This window comes from Quercus suber, unplaced genomic scaffold (genome assembly GCF_002906115.3).
Source record: "Quercus suber isolate HL8 unplaced genomic scaffold, Cork oak 2.0 scaffold_458, whole genome shotgun sequence".
NCBI classification, from domain to species: domain Eukaryota; kingdom Viridiplantae; phylum Streptophyta; class Magnoliopsida; order Fagales; family Fagaceae; genus Quercus; species Quercus suber.
This window is the reverse complement of record NW_027069909.1, coordinates 351,262-367,248: the sequence shown is the minus strand read 5'-3', so window position 1 is coordinate 367,248 and position 15,987 is coordinate 351,262. Positions and strand designations below refer to the sequence as shown.

Genomic DNA, 15,987 nt, shown 5'->3' with positions numbered 1-15,987 from the left:
TAATGTTTATTGACATTAAACACGCTTTTCATTAAGTATGAATAAGATTGAACAAGAATGATATATGATAACCTGTTTGATCACAGGAAGGTCGGAAAGTGAACGATCTTTGAGTACTGTCTGAATCAATTCTCTCCTTTCTTCAACAAAGTCTTTACACATCACCTGTCCAATTTGAAAATAATAAAAACTCAGCTTTCTTAAAACATGACAGGTCATTGATTTTTGGTTCCATTGATAGTGATAACTCCTGTTCCTCAATGAAAATATCTAGGTTCAATTCTTCCACCTCCAATTAATTTAATGTAACAATAATAGATGAGAGACATAAATGGTTTAACAGGTATCTTTAGGAAAATTGTTAACAAGCTATATTAGAAAATTTTTAACATTATTTTCATGGAAAATATAAAAAATTATCAAAAAAATTAATTACTTTCTAATTTTTCCATAAAATGTTTCTAAAAAAAGTTCTTAAACTAATGCCCTTAGAATACTCTTTTAACATTTTTCTTGAATTAAAGCATTTGCTTCAAAATGAGTAGTTGGTTATAATTATTAAATTTTTTTTTTTTTTTTTATTCTAGCTGAGTATAGGTTGAGGGAATCCAAACCTCAAATGGGGGCCGGAATGTCCTCAGGAACTAGGCCAGACACCAATCGGAAATTCAGACTGACTTTCAAAAGCATTTAACCAAACCATTTTAAATTTTTTTTATTATATAGAAAAAATAAAACATTTTTATAGTTGTATAAATTTTAACGTGATTTTGTCTTACAATATTGAGAATGGTAAAAACTTAACTTTTTACTAAAAAATCTACTGTAAATTAAACATTTATATTGTTTTTATAATATCCTTATAAATTTATTCTCATTTATAATTTTTATTTTAAAAAATATTTGAACCTCTCAAGTGTTTGAATTAAAAAGGTTTAACTTTTTTTTCTTTTGAGAGAGGGAGATCATAATTTTTAAAAATTTTATTATTTTTGTAAAGGGATTAAAAAAAAATTTACAAAATTTTTCCTCCCATCCTCCGACACACCCATAATTCCATTTGTCTTTGACCAGTACAAAAATAAAATAAAAAATCCTACCAATGTGGTTTCTATGCTTTCAGGGACACCAGAAACGATGTCAACATACAAGTTCATCTTATTTCATTTCTATTAATTCTCCCCTGTTTGGAAGTAAAATTTTCCTTTCCCGAGACAATGTCTTGCTACAATATTAATCCATTTAAATTTTGGTCCATAATTGTCGTTTTATTGATTTGACATTTGGATCTTTATGAATGGAAAAGAATACTTTCTTCTAATAGAGAGTAATCACTAGGGATGGGTAAAAATCAGGGATACGACAAAGCAAGGTGTAATGCCTACATTAATCAATTGCTTTATCAAGCTAGAGAAGAATGATTTCATTCTTTCCAGTCTTAATATGTGTTTGATAAGTTTATTTTAAGCCTTATTATTTAATACATAAAAACTTGATATCTATATTTAGAGTCCCCAATAAAGCTTAATTTGGTGACGATATTGGCAAAGCTTAACTAGTATATTATGCTAAAACACCTATTTGAAAGGATCTAATAGCTCAGCCCAATTAACCAACCCTCAAAATTTTCCATAAACCTATCCAAAATTCCATTACCTAAACAAGCAGAGACAATATGCTACCATAAAGTGAAAGAGAAACGTGAAGAGAGTCTTACATTAATGAAATCTGAGAGGAACCAAGAGGGCATAACCCTAGCTTGTTTGACAAACGAAAGGTTAATCAATTGCCTTAGCTTCTCGGGCTTTTGTGGTAATAAAATGCTTGCAGCCTCATCCAAATCCGAAACCTTAAACAAACCATCCTCCATATCCTTCTCCTCTAAGCACACACCAGCACAACACAACACCACCCTCTCCACAGCCTCTGGAAACTGCGCTGCCATGCTATACCCCACAAACCCGCCATAGCTTATCCCAACCAAGCTCATTCTCGGCACCATGCGCCTCCATTAGCTTCATCAAGCAACTTGCTTGGAAAGACTCGGTACGCTCAGGCCTAGAAGTGAATGAGCGGCCAAAGAAAAGAAGATCCGGGACATAGACGTTGAACCGTGTTGTAAAGTGGCGGAGATGATCCCCATATTGCCACATTGCATTGGCACCGAAGCCATGGATGAGAAGCAACGTGGGCTTGGAATGTTTGTGGATTTTGGGGACCCAACAATGCATGACTGTGCCATCCCCCAGATTTGTAGTGACAGAAGAGAGACCTGCATTGGTGAAGGAATAGCGGTAGAACCAATCCCTCGAAGCTGTAAAACTAAACCATTTGGACAGCTTAATAGGAAACATATATATATATATAGAAAGATTCAAATCCTGGATATGATTCAAATATGGATAAAAGATTGAGAATTGTTTCTCAATCTGAGGAAAAGGACTTAGGAGCTTGTTTTAGTTTCAGTATCAGAACTAGGAATTAGCAAATGATGACAATTTGGATGTGTGGGAAAGAGAAACAAAAGGTTGATTGGGAAAGTTATTTTTAGTAATTTTAGTTAATGTTGAGATGGCATATCGGACTAAGATTTCGGAATACATACGACCATAATAAAGTAGGAAAATTAAGGAGACACAGATTTGGCTCAACTAGATTTGGATATAAATTCACGTGTCCGTATTTAAAATGATATAAAGTTTAGACCTCTATGTCAATTTCTTTAATTAGCTACCCATCATATGTCACATGTCACTGATGATTATGATTTATTATTAGATGGTGAAGATTTTCATGCATTGATTACCCCACTACAGGCCCACCCGTGAAAAACAGTAATTAGTCTCTAGTTGAAAGTTTTGAAAAAACACTGTAAAAATCCGAAAAAAAAAAAAAAGAAAAAAAAAAAAGAGAGATCTTCATGCATTTGACATTTTCATGCATGAACAGATCTTCATGGTGAAGATCTTATGAATAGATTCTACAAATTTCATGCATTTGACATTTTAACATTTAAAGCATATCATCATATCATTTTATAAAACAAATGGATCTAAATGCAAAGAACATAATTTTTTTTTTTATGAAAATTAAGATTTTCCAAATCTCATTGACATTTCGACGTTTAAAGCATGTCATCGTATCATTATTTTACAAAACACATGGGAACCTTAAGGTATGGGTTAGTTTTATTTTAGTGCTTAATGCCAAGAAATAAAATTATGTATCATTTTAAGGCTGTAAACAAATAAAAGTGGGATAAAGTTTTAGATTAGTTATTAAATAAATCTTAACTAACTTATCCTTCAAAAAAAATTTAAAATAAGGAAAAAAAAAATATTGGTTTCTTTGGAAATTTGATGGTGTATATCTTGAAAAACCATCTATTTATATTATAACTTGACGTTGAATAAAACGGTAGGGAGAAAATATTATACATTAGTGGATCCGATTCATGTGGTCCTTCTCTACGGCATTGGTGTTTCAGTGAAATCTCCCCTTGGGAGATTGGTTGGTTTCCCCCCAAGAAAACTAATTACTTTGTCTCTCCCCTTTTTTTCTTTTTCTTTTTTCTTTTTTTTTTCTTTTCTTATGAAATCTAATTACTTCTCTACTATGTTGCGGTGATTTCTGGGGATACCCAACCAAACAGTCCGGGACGACCAATACGAGGCTTCAAATATAGTCAAAATCTTGAACTCTTGAGAAAAATAAGCTGAGTAACTGAAACAAACAAACAAAAACCAAGGGAAAAAAGCTTTGCATGCACAGTAATGCATGCAAGTAGGCAACGCTTTATGATTATTTCTCAAATGATAGTTCAGACTAAGATTACTTACAATGAAAAAATATGCACAGCACGGGAACAGAATAAAAATGCAGCAGCCGTATACAAAATTTCACACCTCTTTCTTTCCTTTTCTTTTACTCCATATGGTTGAAAACAAAAAGAAGGGTCTATATTCTTGGAAACCCAAATCTAACTTGCAAAAGTGCTCTTTGTTGGTTTTCTTTCTGATGGGGAGAGAGAAGAGAGACCAGTGAGCTTTTGTATCAACTCATCAGTTTTCTAAGTCTCTTTTCAGCACGACTTGCAACTTTATTCTGTGGTTCAAGAACAAGAGCATGCTTGAAATCTGCACACAAAGAGAAGAAATTCTATAAGGGGTTGAATATTATAAATCCTGTATTAATATTTTACAAATCTCTCTGCATATGGAATGAATGAACCAATGTATGCATTTTGTGTGCATGTGATTCATGTGTATTAAAAGATCAAAGCAAGCAAGTTCATTGTGTCCCATAACACGACATGGCAACAGGGAAATACATACGGATCATAACAAGAACAAGCAGGTGGCAGAACACAATTTTGATTGGCACAGTTGATAAAAGAAATGAATTACATCCCTAGGGAGTCCAAATACTTGACTTATCTGATGTTTAAAAACAAACACACATATAAGATACCATCACTTAAATTTGCAGCAGGATCTAGAAAATATCCTACGCACACATACAAACAGAAGTATGGACATATAACTTAATCATCAACAATCCCCAATATTTTGACATTCAAAAAATTTGATAACTAGAAAATGCATATGGGCATGCAACACACTCGGACTGAACATTTTCTCCACCTCTACTGCAGGGGCATAACTGGACCGGTACAATGAACACCTTTTACAATATGACTGTACAAAAACTTAAGTAAATAAATAAATATAAAAAAACAAAGCCGTGCTATTTCCATTAAAAATTAGCGGTTCATCTAATCCCAAGAGGTAGAACAATCAGCTAGGGACCACATTTAATGAAGTAGAGGTCACTAGTTAGAGTCTCCCCTAGGAACCAAAATTTACTTGTCCCAAAAAAAAGTACATCTCATAACGATTTAATATGCACACCAACATGCTCTATGACTCAAGGATATAGGTCTTGGGAAAGTCCAGGTCATCGGTGTATATAGTAATTCCTATGGAACAGTAATTGACCTTTGAATTTTTCTGCAGCTCACTGCATACAAGGTGAACATTTTTTTTAATAAGTTCAGCCCCATTTCAGGAGTGGAGAAGATTCAAATTAGTTACCTTCACTTCATGAGATGTGGTCCTAGTAATTTGTGCCACCCCTTGGGGTTTCATACAAGGTGAACACTTAAGCAGTGTGAATCTGGATTCTTACCTTCAGCAGATTCTTTATAATGGAGTAGTGATTCTCTAGCTGTTCCACGCCTCAGATAAGCCTTCACATTCTGCACAGAATAAATAAAAATTTACTGATTAATAAGTAACAAGAAATATTATTGGAAAAGGGGGAAGCTAATGTACAAGTGATGTATACACAAAACTCACCAAAAAGAGAAACAAAATTTAAAAATTACATTGGAAAGAGGAGTCAATATCAATAAACTCTACAATAGAATGCCGAACATATGGGACCACACAAACAACAACCTTAAAAATGTTGATTGCAGCTTAATAACAAAGAGCTAGTAGGACCGTTTATTCTTTTCAGATTATCTACATAAAGCAAAAGGGGACTAGATTCCAAGTAGCACTCCTGTGCTTAGCAAACCAATTCCTCCACTGCTCCACCCAACAAGTATGTTACTTATCCTTCTAGGCATTACCCAATGAACTCCAAATTTAGCGATAACAAAAGACGACAACTCATGAGCCACTACACAACGAAATAACAAATTATCTACAAACTCTCCTTTACATTTGCATGTAGAACGCTAGTCTACTAATATAATACCTCGTTTAATAAGATTATCAACTGTTAAAATTTTTCCAATGCTACTATCCTTGCAAAGAACACAACTTTCTTTGAGACCTTGCTACACCAATAACACTGTCAAGGAAATGGCTTACCATTAGATCCTCTTAACACCTCATAAAAAGAACTAACATCAAACTTACTATTGGCATTAAGCCTCAACCACATACAATCAAAACCTTCTCCTCTAGTGGTATTAAGAATATAAGATATCAAGCAAAGAACCAACAAATTTTGATTTCAAATCTTGCAAGGCTCTTACAAACTGGTAATTCGACAGATAAAAGTTTCTTCCACCTAGGTAACCAGCACTCCCTTTTTCTATAATTGAACTCCACACCACTCTTGCCTTGTATGAAGATCCCAAGGAAATACCAAGATAGTTCATAGGCAACAACCAACTTTACAACAAAAAAATACTGACCAAAACAGAGATTCCTTCTACAACCAAGTCTTAGTCTCTAAATTTTGGGCCGGCTATGCATCCTCAACGTACTAGTCATGGTTGGCTTTATGCATTCTTTTCTGCCATTCTACTTTATTTGAAGTCATACTCTCTATAACCTCGTTTTTTTGGATAAGTAAATAATATAATTTATTGAAGAAAAATGACAGCCAATACACAACAAGTGTGCTGGAAGTACAGAAAATTACAAATGACAAGAATCTATAAAGTCTAAGAAATTAGAGCTCAAGTGTTATGGGGTTATAGACATCCATACAATCAAAGATCACAAACCCAGCATCTTAAGTTCCATCGTCAAACGTTCCAACCCTTCAAAAGCCCGTCTATTCCGCTCAAGCCAAATGGCCCACATGAAACACAAAGGAATAGCCTACAAGCTTTTCCCATTTCTAAACTTACCAAAATGCTGCCTCCAACACACCAACAAATGTACCACACTCGGGCATAACCCACTGCACTCCAAATAAACATAAAACCAAATACCATAATTCCCTGCTATACTCACAAGGCATCAGAATATGATCAACACTCTCCCCACTTTGCTTGCATAAGAAACAACAATTAACCAACACCATTTCCCATGCCTTTGTAGGTTATCCAAAGTAAGAATTTTTCCCCACATTGCAGTCAATACAAAAAAATAAAAAATAAAAAATAAAAGAAGCAACTTTCAGAGGTATTTTGTCCTTCCGAATTGTCTTCCATGGTAAAGACCTACTGCCACTTAGGCTAAATTGCAAATTACACCCCTAAAGTTTGGGGTGTTTGGATTTTATATTCTAAAATTTCAAAATTTGGATTTTATCCCCTGAAGTTCTATTCAGTTTGCATCAACAGCTCCTTCATCCATATTTTTCGTTAAGTGCCACATAAACTTGCCAGGTGTATATAGTTCATCTAATAAAATGATGCCACATCATTTTTATCATGCCATGTCATCTTTAATTATTTAAATTTTTTAGGCTACATAAATGATGTGGCATCATTTTACATGGCAAGCTTATGTGCCACTTAACAGAAAATATGGACGAATGGGCTGCTGATGCAAATAGAATAGAACTTCAGGATGTAATATCCAAACACCCCCAAACTTTAGGAGTATGGTTTGCACTTTAGCCTCAAATAACTTACTAGTTGTGGGACTCCAGCAAATACGATCTTCAATTTCCGGTCTGATCTTGATGGAATAAATGAGTCATGAAGTCAGCCAAAAGCACCAACTCCCAGTCATGAACAGCTTTGCACAAAACATCCCAATGCATAGCCCCCATGTTCCAGCAAATATAATCAGCCACATTTGCTTCTTTATTAACAGCTAAACGGTATAGAGGGGGAAACAACTCCATCTGACCTTAGTAATATGGCCTACTTCAAAATTAATATAACTGGAAAACAATTCCCAACCAAATCTAATATACTTCCACAAACTGAAGCCATGCCCTTCCCACACTTCCTTTTAACTCCAACCACCCCGCTCACAGCCATATTTGCTAGCCACCACGGTCCTCCACAAAGCCTGCTACTCCACAGCAAAATGCCTAAGCCACTTCCCCAATAGAGCTTTATTAAAATATACCACCTCACGCACACCCAATCCACACTGCTGTATCAGGGCACAGATTATTTGCCAATTAAAAAGGTGACAGATTATTTGCCAATTAAAAAGGTGAAATTTAAATTCATCACCCATTCCACCTCAAGAAAATCACCCATTCCACCCCAAATACCTCATAGGCTGTTGAAAAACCATACAACCCAAAACGCCAGCTAACTCAATGCACCCCTGGAACCAGCCCCAAAGGGGACAAGTTCAGACCTACTCAAATTGATTTTTAAACCTGACACAGCCTCAATACATCAGATGTAGTATCAGCCAGCTCAGTACCACAGAAGATCAATGAATCGTCAACGAACAGAAGATTGGAGAGATTGTCATAGGAAAAATGGAAGAACGAGCCTCCTTGAATCCTGTAAAAAATTGACCCCAACAGATTTATTTACCAGTTTACTAAGTAAACTCCTTAATTGACATGTCTTTTTTCTACTACTTTTATTAATGCTATCTTTTGTCTTCCTCTTCCTTTCTGCTACTTCAACTTGAATCAATTCACTTTTTCTCATTGGTACATTAATCATTTTCCTCTGCACATGACAAAACCATCTCAAGAGATTTTCCCTCATATTTCAATCAATGGAGGCCACCCCTATCTTTAAGCTAATTTCCTCATTTCAAATTCTCTATTTTTCCTTATATCTTACCCATTTTAACATTCTCATTTCAATTACAGTCATTTGTGAACATGTTGCTCGACATTCAATAACGCGTGTATAGCTGGTCTTATAGCAATATTTAAAAAAATTACATTAAATTAACTTAATTGGTACTCTACAACTACACAATACTCCAGATGAACTTCTCCACTTCATCCACCTTACTCTTATACCATGTTTCATGATAGTAAAGAAAACCAAAACAACTATAAAATATATTCCATATTACCATATATTTCCATATTACCAGATCAATCACCAAGAGCCTTGTAGCTCAATGGTATTACATGCTCTCCTATATGATGAGAACCAAGGCTCAAATGTGAAATGCCCCTTCTCCCACTTATTATAAAAATTGAATTATCAAAAAGTGATACCAGATTAATCATTTAAGCATGATAGGACCTGATATGTGGTACTATGGACAATGGCTACAAAGTTAAAGAATTGAAAAGATGCAGATATTTAGAGAATGATTTGCAGGGACTAGTCAGTACAACAAACTTGTCTGCTCACCTTCTTATCAAGTAATATTGCCTTACTGCAGTCCTCTTCAGCTTGTTGAAAACTGCACGTATTCAGAACAAATATGAAGACTTTGGTTATAATGCACAGAAATTAATAATATCAAATAATATATTAAACAACATACCATCCCAGCTCTAGGTAAGCAGCGGCACGGTTGCAAAAGTAAGTTGCAATTGTTGAATTCAAATTGATAGCTTCAGTGTAGTATTTGACAGCCTTATTCCACTGCATTCCCTTAAATGCAGCATTTCCCTGCAACAAGATTTTATAACAAGAAAAGGCTCAGACAGCATACCTTATGTGTGTGTCCGTGTGTGTATGCATCTCTGTATCATAAGAGACTAATAATTAATATGGATAAGGCTCGTCTTAAATCTCAAACAAGACTTGTTGTATTGATGATGAAAAATATAAAAATTCAGCAAAATATAAAACTTAAAACAACTAAAACAACATTCTCAAGAGAAATGTAACCAAAACCGTTTTTGGATGCCTGTATCTAAACCGACATGGATAAATAAATCTTCAGCACAAGAACATCATTAGTGGCAATAAAATAACTTAAATGTGCTCCTCTTTAGATACACTCAATAATGACCAGAGAAATTCATTATGAAAAGCTGACCAAGCACTTTTGAAAGTTGCAACAGAAATCATGTTGGAAGACAGTAATAAGACAGCATACAGGATTCAAATTTTTCCCTTCAAGATTCCTAAGAAGCTTAAAGGACCAGCAAAACGATTAATCAGACTTATTATGGCACTGACACACAGCAAAGTTCTAAATCCATTTACGTTATCAAAATTTTTAAAAAATAATAATAATAATCTTATGTTTGAAGAAATACTAGTGATTATGTACTCTTAAGTTTTGAAACAGTCAATCAATAGTCCATATCCTTTGTATCTGAAGTGACATATAAATACCAGTTCCAGGCACAGTAATTCAGTAACTATAACTTCAGATACAAATATATTCATCTGAAGTTAATGCCAGACATAGAAGTTTACAGGTTTTTTCTTCACAGAAACAGACAAATCACATCTTTCTGCTCGCACTACAGCATCATATCCATTCACTCCACAAATGTATGATAATTCACTTATCAACAAACAGATGACGTAGAAGTAATACGGAAGCAGAGGGATGTAAAATCTAAATTAGCAAGAAATTCTTTTCTTTTGCAATATGTAAAATGTAGTAAAATAGATCCCCTAATTACGTCTGAAAATTTTTAATTACTTCCCTCAAATCCTTACATGATTAAGAAGGAGAAGGAAGATTCAACAAGAGAGAAAGAGAGAGATAAAGACAGAGCAGTTATCAACTAACTTTGAAATGATCATCTCTAACATCTATCCCCAGCCACATTATTTCTTTTTGAAAAGTAAAACAAGAAGACACTAAATCCTGCCATTACAGATTACCCTAGTTCAGGAAAACTTGAGTAACAGTGAGAGTGCACACAGTAATCCATTTGCACCCATGGAACATACAGGCTTATTGGCAAAAGGAAAAACGAAAACATACTGAAACTTTGTAATCTTGGAAAGATGGCAGTAAACACACCAAAAGCCTCATGATCAGGAAAGGTCAAAATCCAGTCCCTAATCTTATGCATTAAGTGTTGGTAAGTACAAATAAAGCAATAATCAAAAGGGAATGTCAAAAATGCTTCACCTGATCAGTAACTAGATTAAAGATTGCACTAGAAACTTTTCATCAAATGCAGAATCAATATTTCATGACAAAATACTTAAGGGTGAACATACCTTTTCTTTCAAAAGTTCAGAAGCATCCATGTTACCATTGGTATCTGGCAAATGCACTGAATTGGATGCGATGCTAGCTTGCTCTTGGAGAGATGAATACATATCCAAGACCGTATCAAGAAGAAATTTATCAGCACCATGGAATGTGATAAATGAAACAGAGATTGGACAATCATTGTGCTTTCCTAAGGGAATGGAAACCTGCCAGTAAAATGCAAAATAAATATAAAAATTCTACTAGGCTACAGAAACTACAGCATAGAGACAAAAACTGAAGCAACAAATACAAAGTCACCTGACAGCATCCAGATATGCTAGCAATGCTTGACAGTGCAAATATGCGATCATGGAATTCAGCTGAAAGTCTCTTCTTTGTATTGAGCTTTAATGGGGAGTCAGCCACTGTAGGAATTACTAATATACCATCATCCTAGAGAAAGAAGAAAAAAACACAATAATAAAGCGGACAGATAGTGGCACATGCAAGTGCAATTCCACATTGTCTTGTGTGGCCAATTTGGAGGGAGCAGAACAACCAAAATCTCAAAGGTTTGGAATGACCTGTCATTAAGATCAATTATACCTTCCTGAGTTTTTTTTTTTTTTTTTTTTTTTGGATGTTGTACAATGATTGGGGTTTTCATAACTCAGTTGATTCCATGGATCACTAAAACTATGTTTGTAATTCTTTAGAAGGCTCATTTGAGCTTTCCTTTTCTTTAATAAAATTATTTATTACTTATCCCAAAAAAAAATTCTCAATAGGACCAACTAAAGAAAATGGAAGAACAACAATAATATTATTAGAACTTAACACTTTAAGTTGAAGTCTGTATGAAACATAATAAATAAGTTGAGGGTACCTTTAAGAGATTTTGAAGGGCAACCCGCATCTCAGTTCTGACTTTATATAAAAATTTCATGTTCTCGTGTGTGGTATTAATTGCTGCAAGAACACGATCAGACACATCAGGTCCTAGCTTGGGTTTGACTGAATTTACCCATTCTTCATGATTTGTTTTGAATTCATATCTGAAAACATGTGCACACATCATAGAAGTTAGTGAGAAGGAAACCAGGGCATCAACTAGACTGCAATAGTACTACCAATATCCAAGGGCTGCATCAGCTAGAGAGAGAGAGAGAGAGAGAGAGAGAACTTGTGAAATATCAATGTTGTATCACAATGGATGGTATGAATATGAACTTAAATCATCTAAGACAATTTTAGAAGGAATTATAAGCAGGAGAAAAGGCTTACAGAACTAAGCAAATCATTCCCAAAACAAAGACTGGCCCAATGGTATACCATGAAGGAAATTTGCAGCCAATGGAGTAAACTTACATCAATACCATACAGGCTATAAGCTAAGTACAAACCATCTTTCTCTGAACAGCTAAGAACACAAACACTAATCGAATTTAAGTAAGACATTAAAAAGAAAATTATCTTGTTAGTTTGGATTTTTTTTTTTTTTTTTTTTTAACTTTCAGATTGTTTTTAGCTTTTTTGCTTATTTACAACAGTTTAAAGGCCCACTTTTTTCTAAGTACAATTGTACTTTCGCCAACTTTCAACAAAAAGCTAATCAAATGATTCAATCACACATCACATGATGGCCCCACACATGAAATGCTCTTAAGCTGCCAGAACTGAAAATTACTGTAAAGATAGCAAGTTAACTTTTTTTCGCTGGCTGCATCACCTATGTAACAGAAAGAGTGCTACTTTAGCATTTGCTTCCTTATAATACACATCACACTGATACATCCAGGACATCTTTATAAGCCTTAAATATATCAAATGTTGAAGTTAGACTAAAATCAAGGTTACATCAGCAGATCATTGTACAACCATTGGACATGAACAAACCAGTAAAAGTTCTCAGTGCATAGTGTGCATATATATATATATATATATGCACACTATGCACTGAGAACTTTTACTGGTTTGTTCATGTCCAATGGTTGTACAATGATCTGCTGATGTAACTATATATATATGTATATAATTGTCAGCTTGATTTATCTAATTTCCAAGCGATGGTCCAGATTCACCTATTGAGTAATGACAACTTTTCTAATTTCCATACAATGTTCCAGATTCACCTATTGAGTAACGACAAAAATAGAAACCATGAACAAGAGGGAAAACATGAATCTCAAATCTCATCATATATAATGAAAACCAAAAGACCCAAGTGAAAGGAAGAAGAAAAAAAATAAATCTCCTGAATACCTTTGCAATGAAACCATTACAGAAGAGAGGGCTTTTAAAGTAAATGTCCCATTTTGCAAGTTGGATGACGGCTCTTGAAACTGTTTTAAACTGGGCACATTTGAACCAATATACTGACCAAAATTCGTATGCTTTGGAGGCTGGTCTGTACAACCAACAAAACAAAATAGCAACTTCAGCAACAGCATTACATTTCTTTAGGTAAGTATCGTTGTCCAATTAGAACCAACATATTTTGTAGCAAGTATTGATAATCAGTCATAAATAAGAGCAACTAAATAGAAACTACAGATTTTTTTTAATACACGAGTGTATGTAAAAATCTATGTACGTTACATTATCATGAAGTTCAGCTACTTACACCCAGAAAGGTTTTCAATTGCTTTGTTAACAACATTTAATGTCTTTTGTGTGGGAACCTTAGAAAACTGAAAGAGGTCATCAGCAAAAATAAGACGCCTTGCCCTTCTAGGCTCCACTGAATTTAGTTTAAGTAAAACATGTCCAACACGATGTAGAATAGATGGATCACAAGCAAAGCATCCTGGAAGACCCGAAAAAAAAAAAAAAAAAAAAAAAAAAAGGGTTAAATTAGGCAAAACAAAGTCAGAGTGATACAATCCTGAATAGAGTGATACAATCCTGAATAGATACAAATCTGGTAGCCAACATGTCCACATGGTCATTCATTATAAACCTAATGAGTCTGGGAATTTGGCACTAATTATTTCCCATACCAACAGTGTCTAAGCTCTGTGAATTTCGCAGTACTCCAATCATTGATACAGCCCCATGAGACGGTCGAAATCCAAGGATACCACAAAATGATGCTGGGATTCTGACACATCCAATAGTATCAGTACCTACAAATATAAGAACCTTAAGAGGATCAGTCGGCATTGTTAAGAAGGAAAAACATACAAACAGGTTTTTTAGTATCCACAATGAGGTAAGGAGGACATCATAAAAAACATCAATAGGCACATCAACCATAAAAAAACACAAGCACTTAGTATGCACTGACTATCCTCATTTTCATTTGATTTTTATAGACATTACTCACAAAATCAGGAAACAATGGCAATTGACTGGGCACAAGGGGTGGGATATTGTTGTATTTATTTTCTTATCTTGTATGAACTAGCATAGTCATTACTGATGTGATTATATAAAAGTGGTTTTTATGTTTATTTTATGTTGGGCCCATAATAGTACGGACCAACCTCTTTCTTTCTTCTTCTTTTTAAAAAAAAAAGGGGGGGGGGGGGGGGGGCGCTTTTCACCCTAAATAAATGGCAATTGGCCCATTAAGTTGCCTTTTTTTTTTTTTTTAATATGGGATAATAGGGAGTTATAGTCCCCCCACCCCCCCAACATTCTCCCCACAAACAACCATCCTTTTCATCTTGCAGCCAACATCAATAGAAAAAATCAAGAATTTCAACTTTCAAGGCTTCCATGGAGGGCTCAAGATCAAGTTATGGCAGTAAGTTTTTTTGAAACATGGATGGTTGGAGCTAGGAGGATCCAAACTCTGCATGTCTCTGTTGGAAACACAAGGAGGTACCAATTGAGCTACAACTGACAAGGCTCTTGGCATGGCAGTAAGTTTTTAACAAAACATTTATACATACTTTGATAAAATGAGCATATCTTGAATAATGCTAACAATTGGTATGGAAAAGGAAAGGTAAATGCCCATGCCATAAGTTAATAAAACAAATTTAGTGTCACACACACACAAAGTTCTGTGAAATAAATAACAGATTCCACCCCAAAAGAATAAACCTTGAATGCAATAAATTCAACCACAACTTTTGCCAGAAGAACAATCCATTTTACTCACCAGAACTGGACCTGAACAATAAAATGGATGAGATTGCAACACAAAACATAAGGGGCGAAAAAATACCAAGAGCAAAATCGACAAGTCCAGCTGCAACCGCCACAGCAGAGCCACTAGAAGAACCTCCGGGGATACATGATGGCATTTGTGGATTGGTGGGGGTTCCATAATGCCGGTTCTCCCCAGTTATCCTGAGATAACAAATCAGGCACAAGCAGCATACACAAGTTGGCCTAACTTTGAATCTTTTCGACAGAGACAAAACGAGCAATGGTGAACTTAAAAAGGCTTACCCGAATGCCAATTCGTCCATAACAGTCTTGCCAACACAAGTAGCCCCATTTTTCAACAAAGCAGTCACTGCCACCGCCGTCTTCTCTGAAGCCTCATGTGTTCTCTCCCAATCTCGACTCCCAAACCCCGTCACATAATCCTTCACATCAAATCTACAAAACCCACCAAACCCATCAAAAAATGTACATCAAAATTCAATTTTTTTTTTTTAACACTAGTAAAACCCAGCCGATCTTATGGAAAACTCTACAACAATATAAGAATGAAGTCTTTTTATTTTTTTTTTTTGCTCCTATAAAAGTTTCGGAAAAATCGAAGTTCCACAGTGAAATCAGGAAAGGAAAAGGAAGAGAGAGTGGGAGAATAGAAAACGAACATGTCCTTGATGGCGAAAGTAAGAGAAGAGAGAGGCAATCTAGCGGCAGGAGGAGGAGGCTGAGGGAAAGGGAGAAGCTCGAATCGGACGACGAAAGCGCCGAAGTCCTTTCTTTGGGCGGCGGCGTTGGCACGCCTCCGCCTCCTCCGGCGGGTCTCGGTGAGGATCACGACACCGGCGGCAAGGCCGATCCCAAGTGCGATCAACAGCTTGGGATTGGAAGCATTGGCCTTCATAACCTTTACTGCCTTTGACATGGAGCAAGGATTGGAAGTGGAAGGAGGCTTCTTTGGAGGGTTTTGGGAGGGTTTTAGAGACACTTTCTTTAGAGTTTTGTTTTGGACTCGTTTATTTATTTGGGTTAGTGGACGCTTTGATGCTTCTCTGTCTTTAATGAAATTGTGTATTGT

At 35.3% G+C, this 15,987-nt stretch overlaps 2 protein-coding genes across 4 annotated transcripts; both read right to left on the bottom strand.

Moving 5' to 3' along the window:
* LOC111995747 (uncharacterized) lies at nucleotides 1-2,479 on the bottom strand. The gene is given in 3 exon segments (XM_065762438.1): nucleotides 1-165; nucleotides 1,718-1,994; nucleotides 1,996-2,479. Coding segments are annotated over 3 exon segments (786 nt in total). The 5' UTR covers nucleotides 2,355-2,479; the 3' UTR covers nucleotides 1-15.
* A 1,269-nt stretch (nucleotides 2,480-3,748) lies between these two features.
* LOC111995779 (outer envelope protein 64, mitochondrial) lies at nucleotides 3,749-15,953 on the bottom strand. Of its 3 annotated transcripts, none has more exons than XM_065762425.1 (13): nucleotides 15,578-15,952; nucleotides 15,201-15,353; nucleotides 14,908-15,098; nucleotides 13,799-13,924; nucleotides 13,423-13,605; nucleotides 13,062-13,206; nucleotides 11,686-11,854; nucleotides 11,118-11,252; nucleotides 10,823-11,023; nucleotides 9,174-9,301; nucleotides 9,038-9,089; nucleotides 5,188-5,257; nucleotides 3,749-4,136 (listed from the first exon to the last, which is right to left on the bottom strand). In XM_065762425.1, exons 1-13 carry the CDS (start codon nucleotides 15,832-15,834, stop codon nucleotides 4,054-4,056), a joined length of 1,893 nt encoding a protein of 630 aa, XP_065618497.1. In that variant the 5' UTR covers nucleotides 15,835-15,952; the 3' UTR covers nucleotides 3,749-4,053. The 3 variants fall into 3 exon arrangements, with proteins under 3 accessions (XP_065618497.1, XP_023883477.1, XP_065618498.1); XM_024027709.2 differs by having other exon boundaries at nucleotides 14,974-15,098; nucleotides 15,578-15,951; XM_065762426.1 differs by lacking the exon at nucleotides 3,749-4,136 and adding an exon at nucleotides 8,136-8,218 and having other exon boundaries at nucleotides 15,578-15,953.
* Nucleotides 15,954-15,987: the final 34 nt, after the last annotated feature.

Excerpts from the sequence above, each read along its gene's own strand:
- LOC111995779 (XM_065762425.1), bottom strand. The coding sequence starts at position 15,834 with ATGTCAAAGGCAGTAAAGGTTATGAAGGCCAATGCTTCCAATCCCAAG. Across the intron at positions 15,099-15,200 it reads ATGGACGAATTGGCATTCGG|GATAACTGGGGAGAACCGGC; the intron begins GTAAGCCTTTTT and ends TTGTTATCTCAG. Across the intron at positions 13,925-14,907 it reads ATTGTTCAGGTCCAGTTCTG|GTACTGATACTATTGGATGT; the intron begins GTGAGTAAAATG and ends TTATATTTGTAG.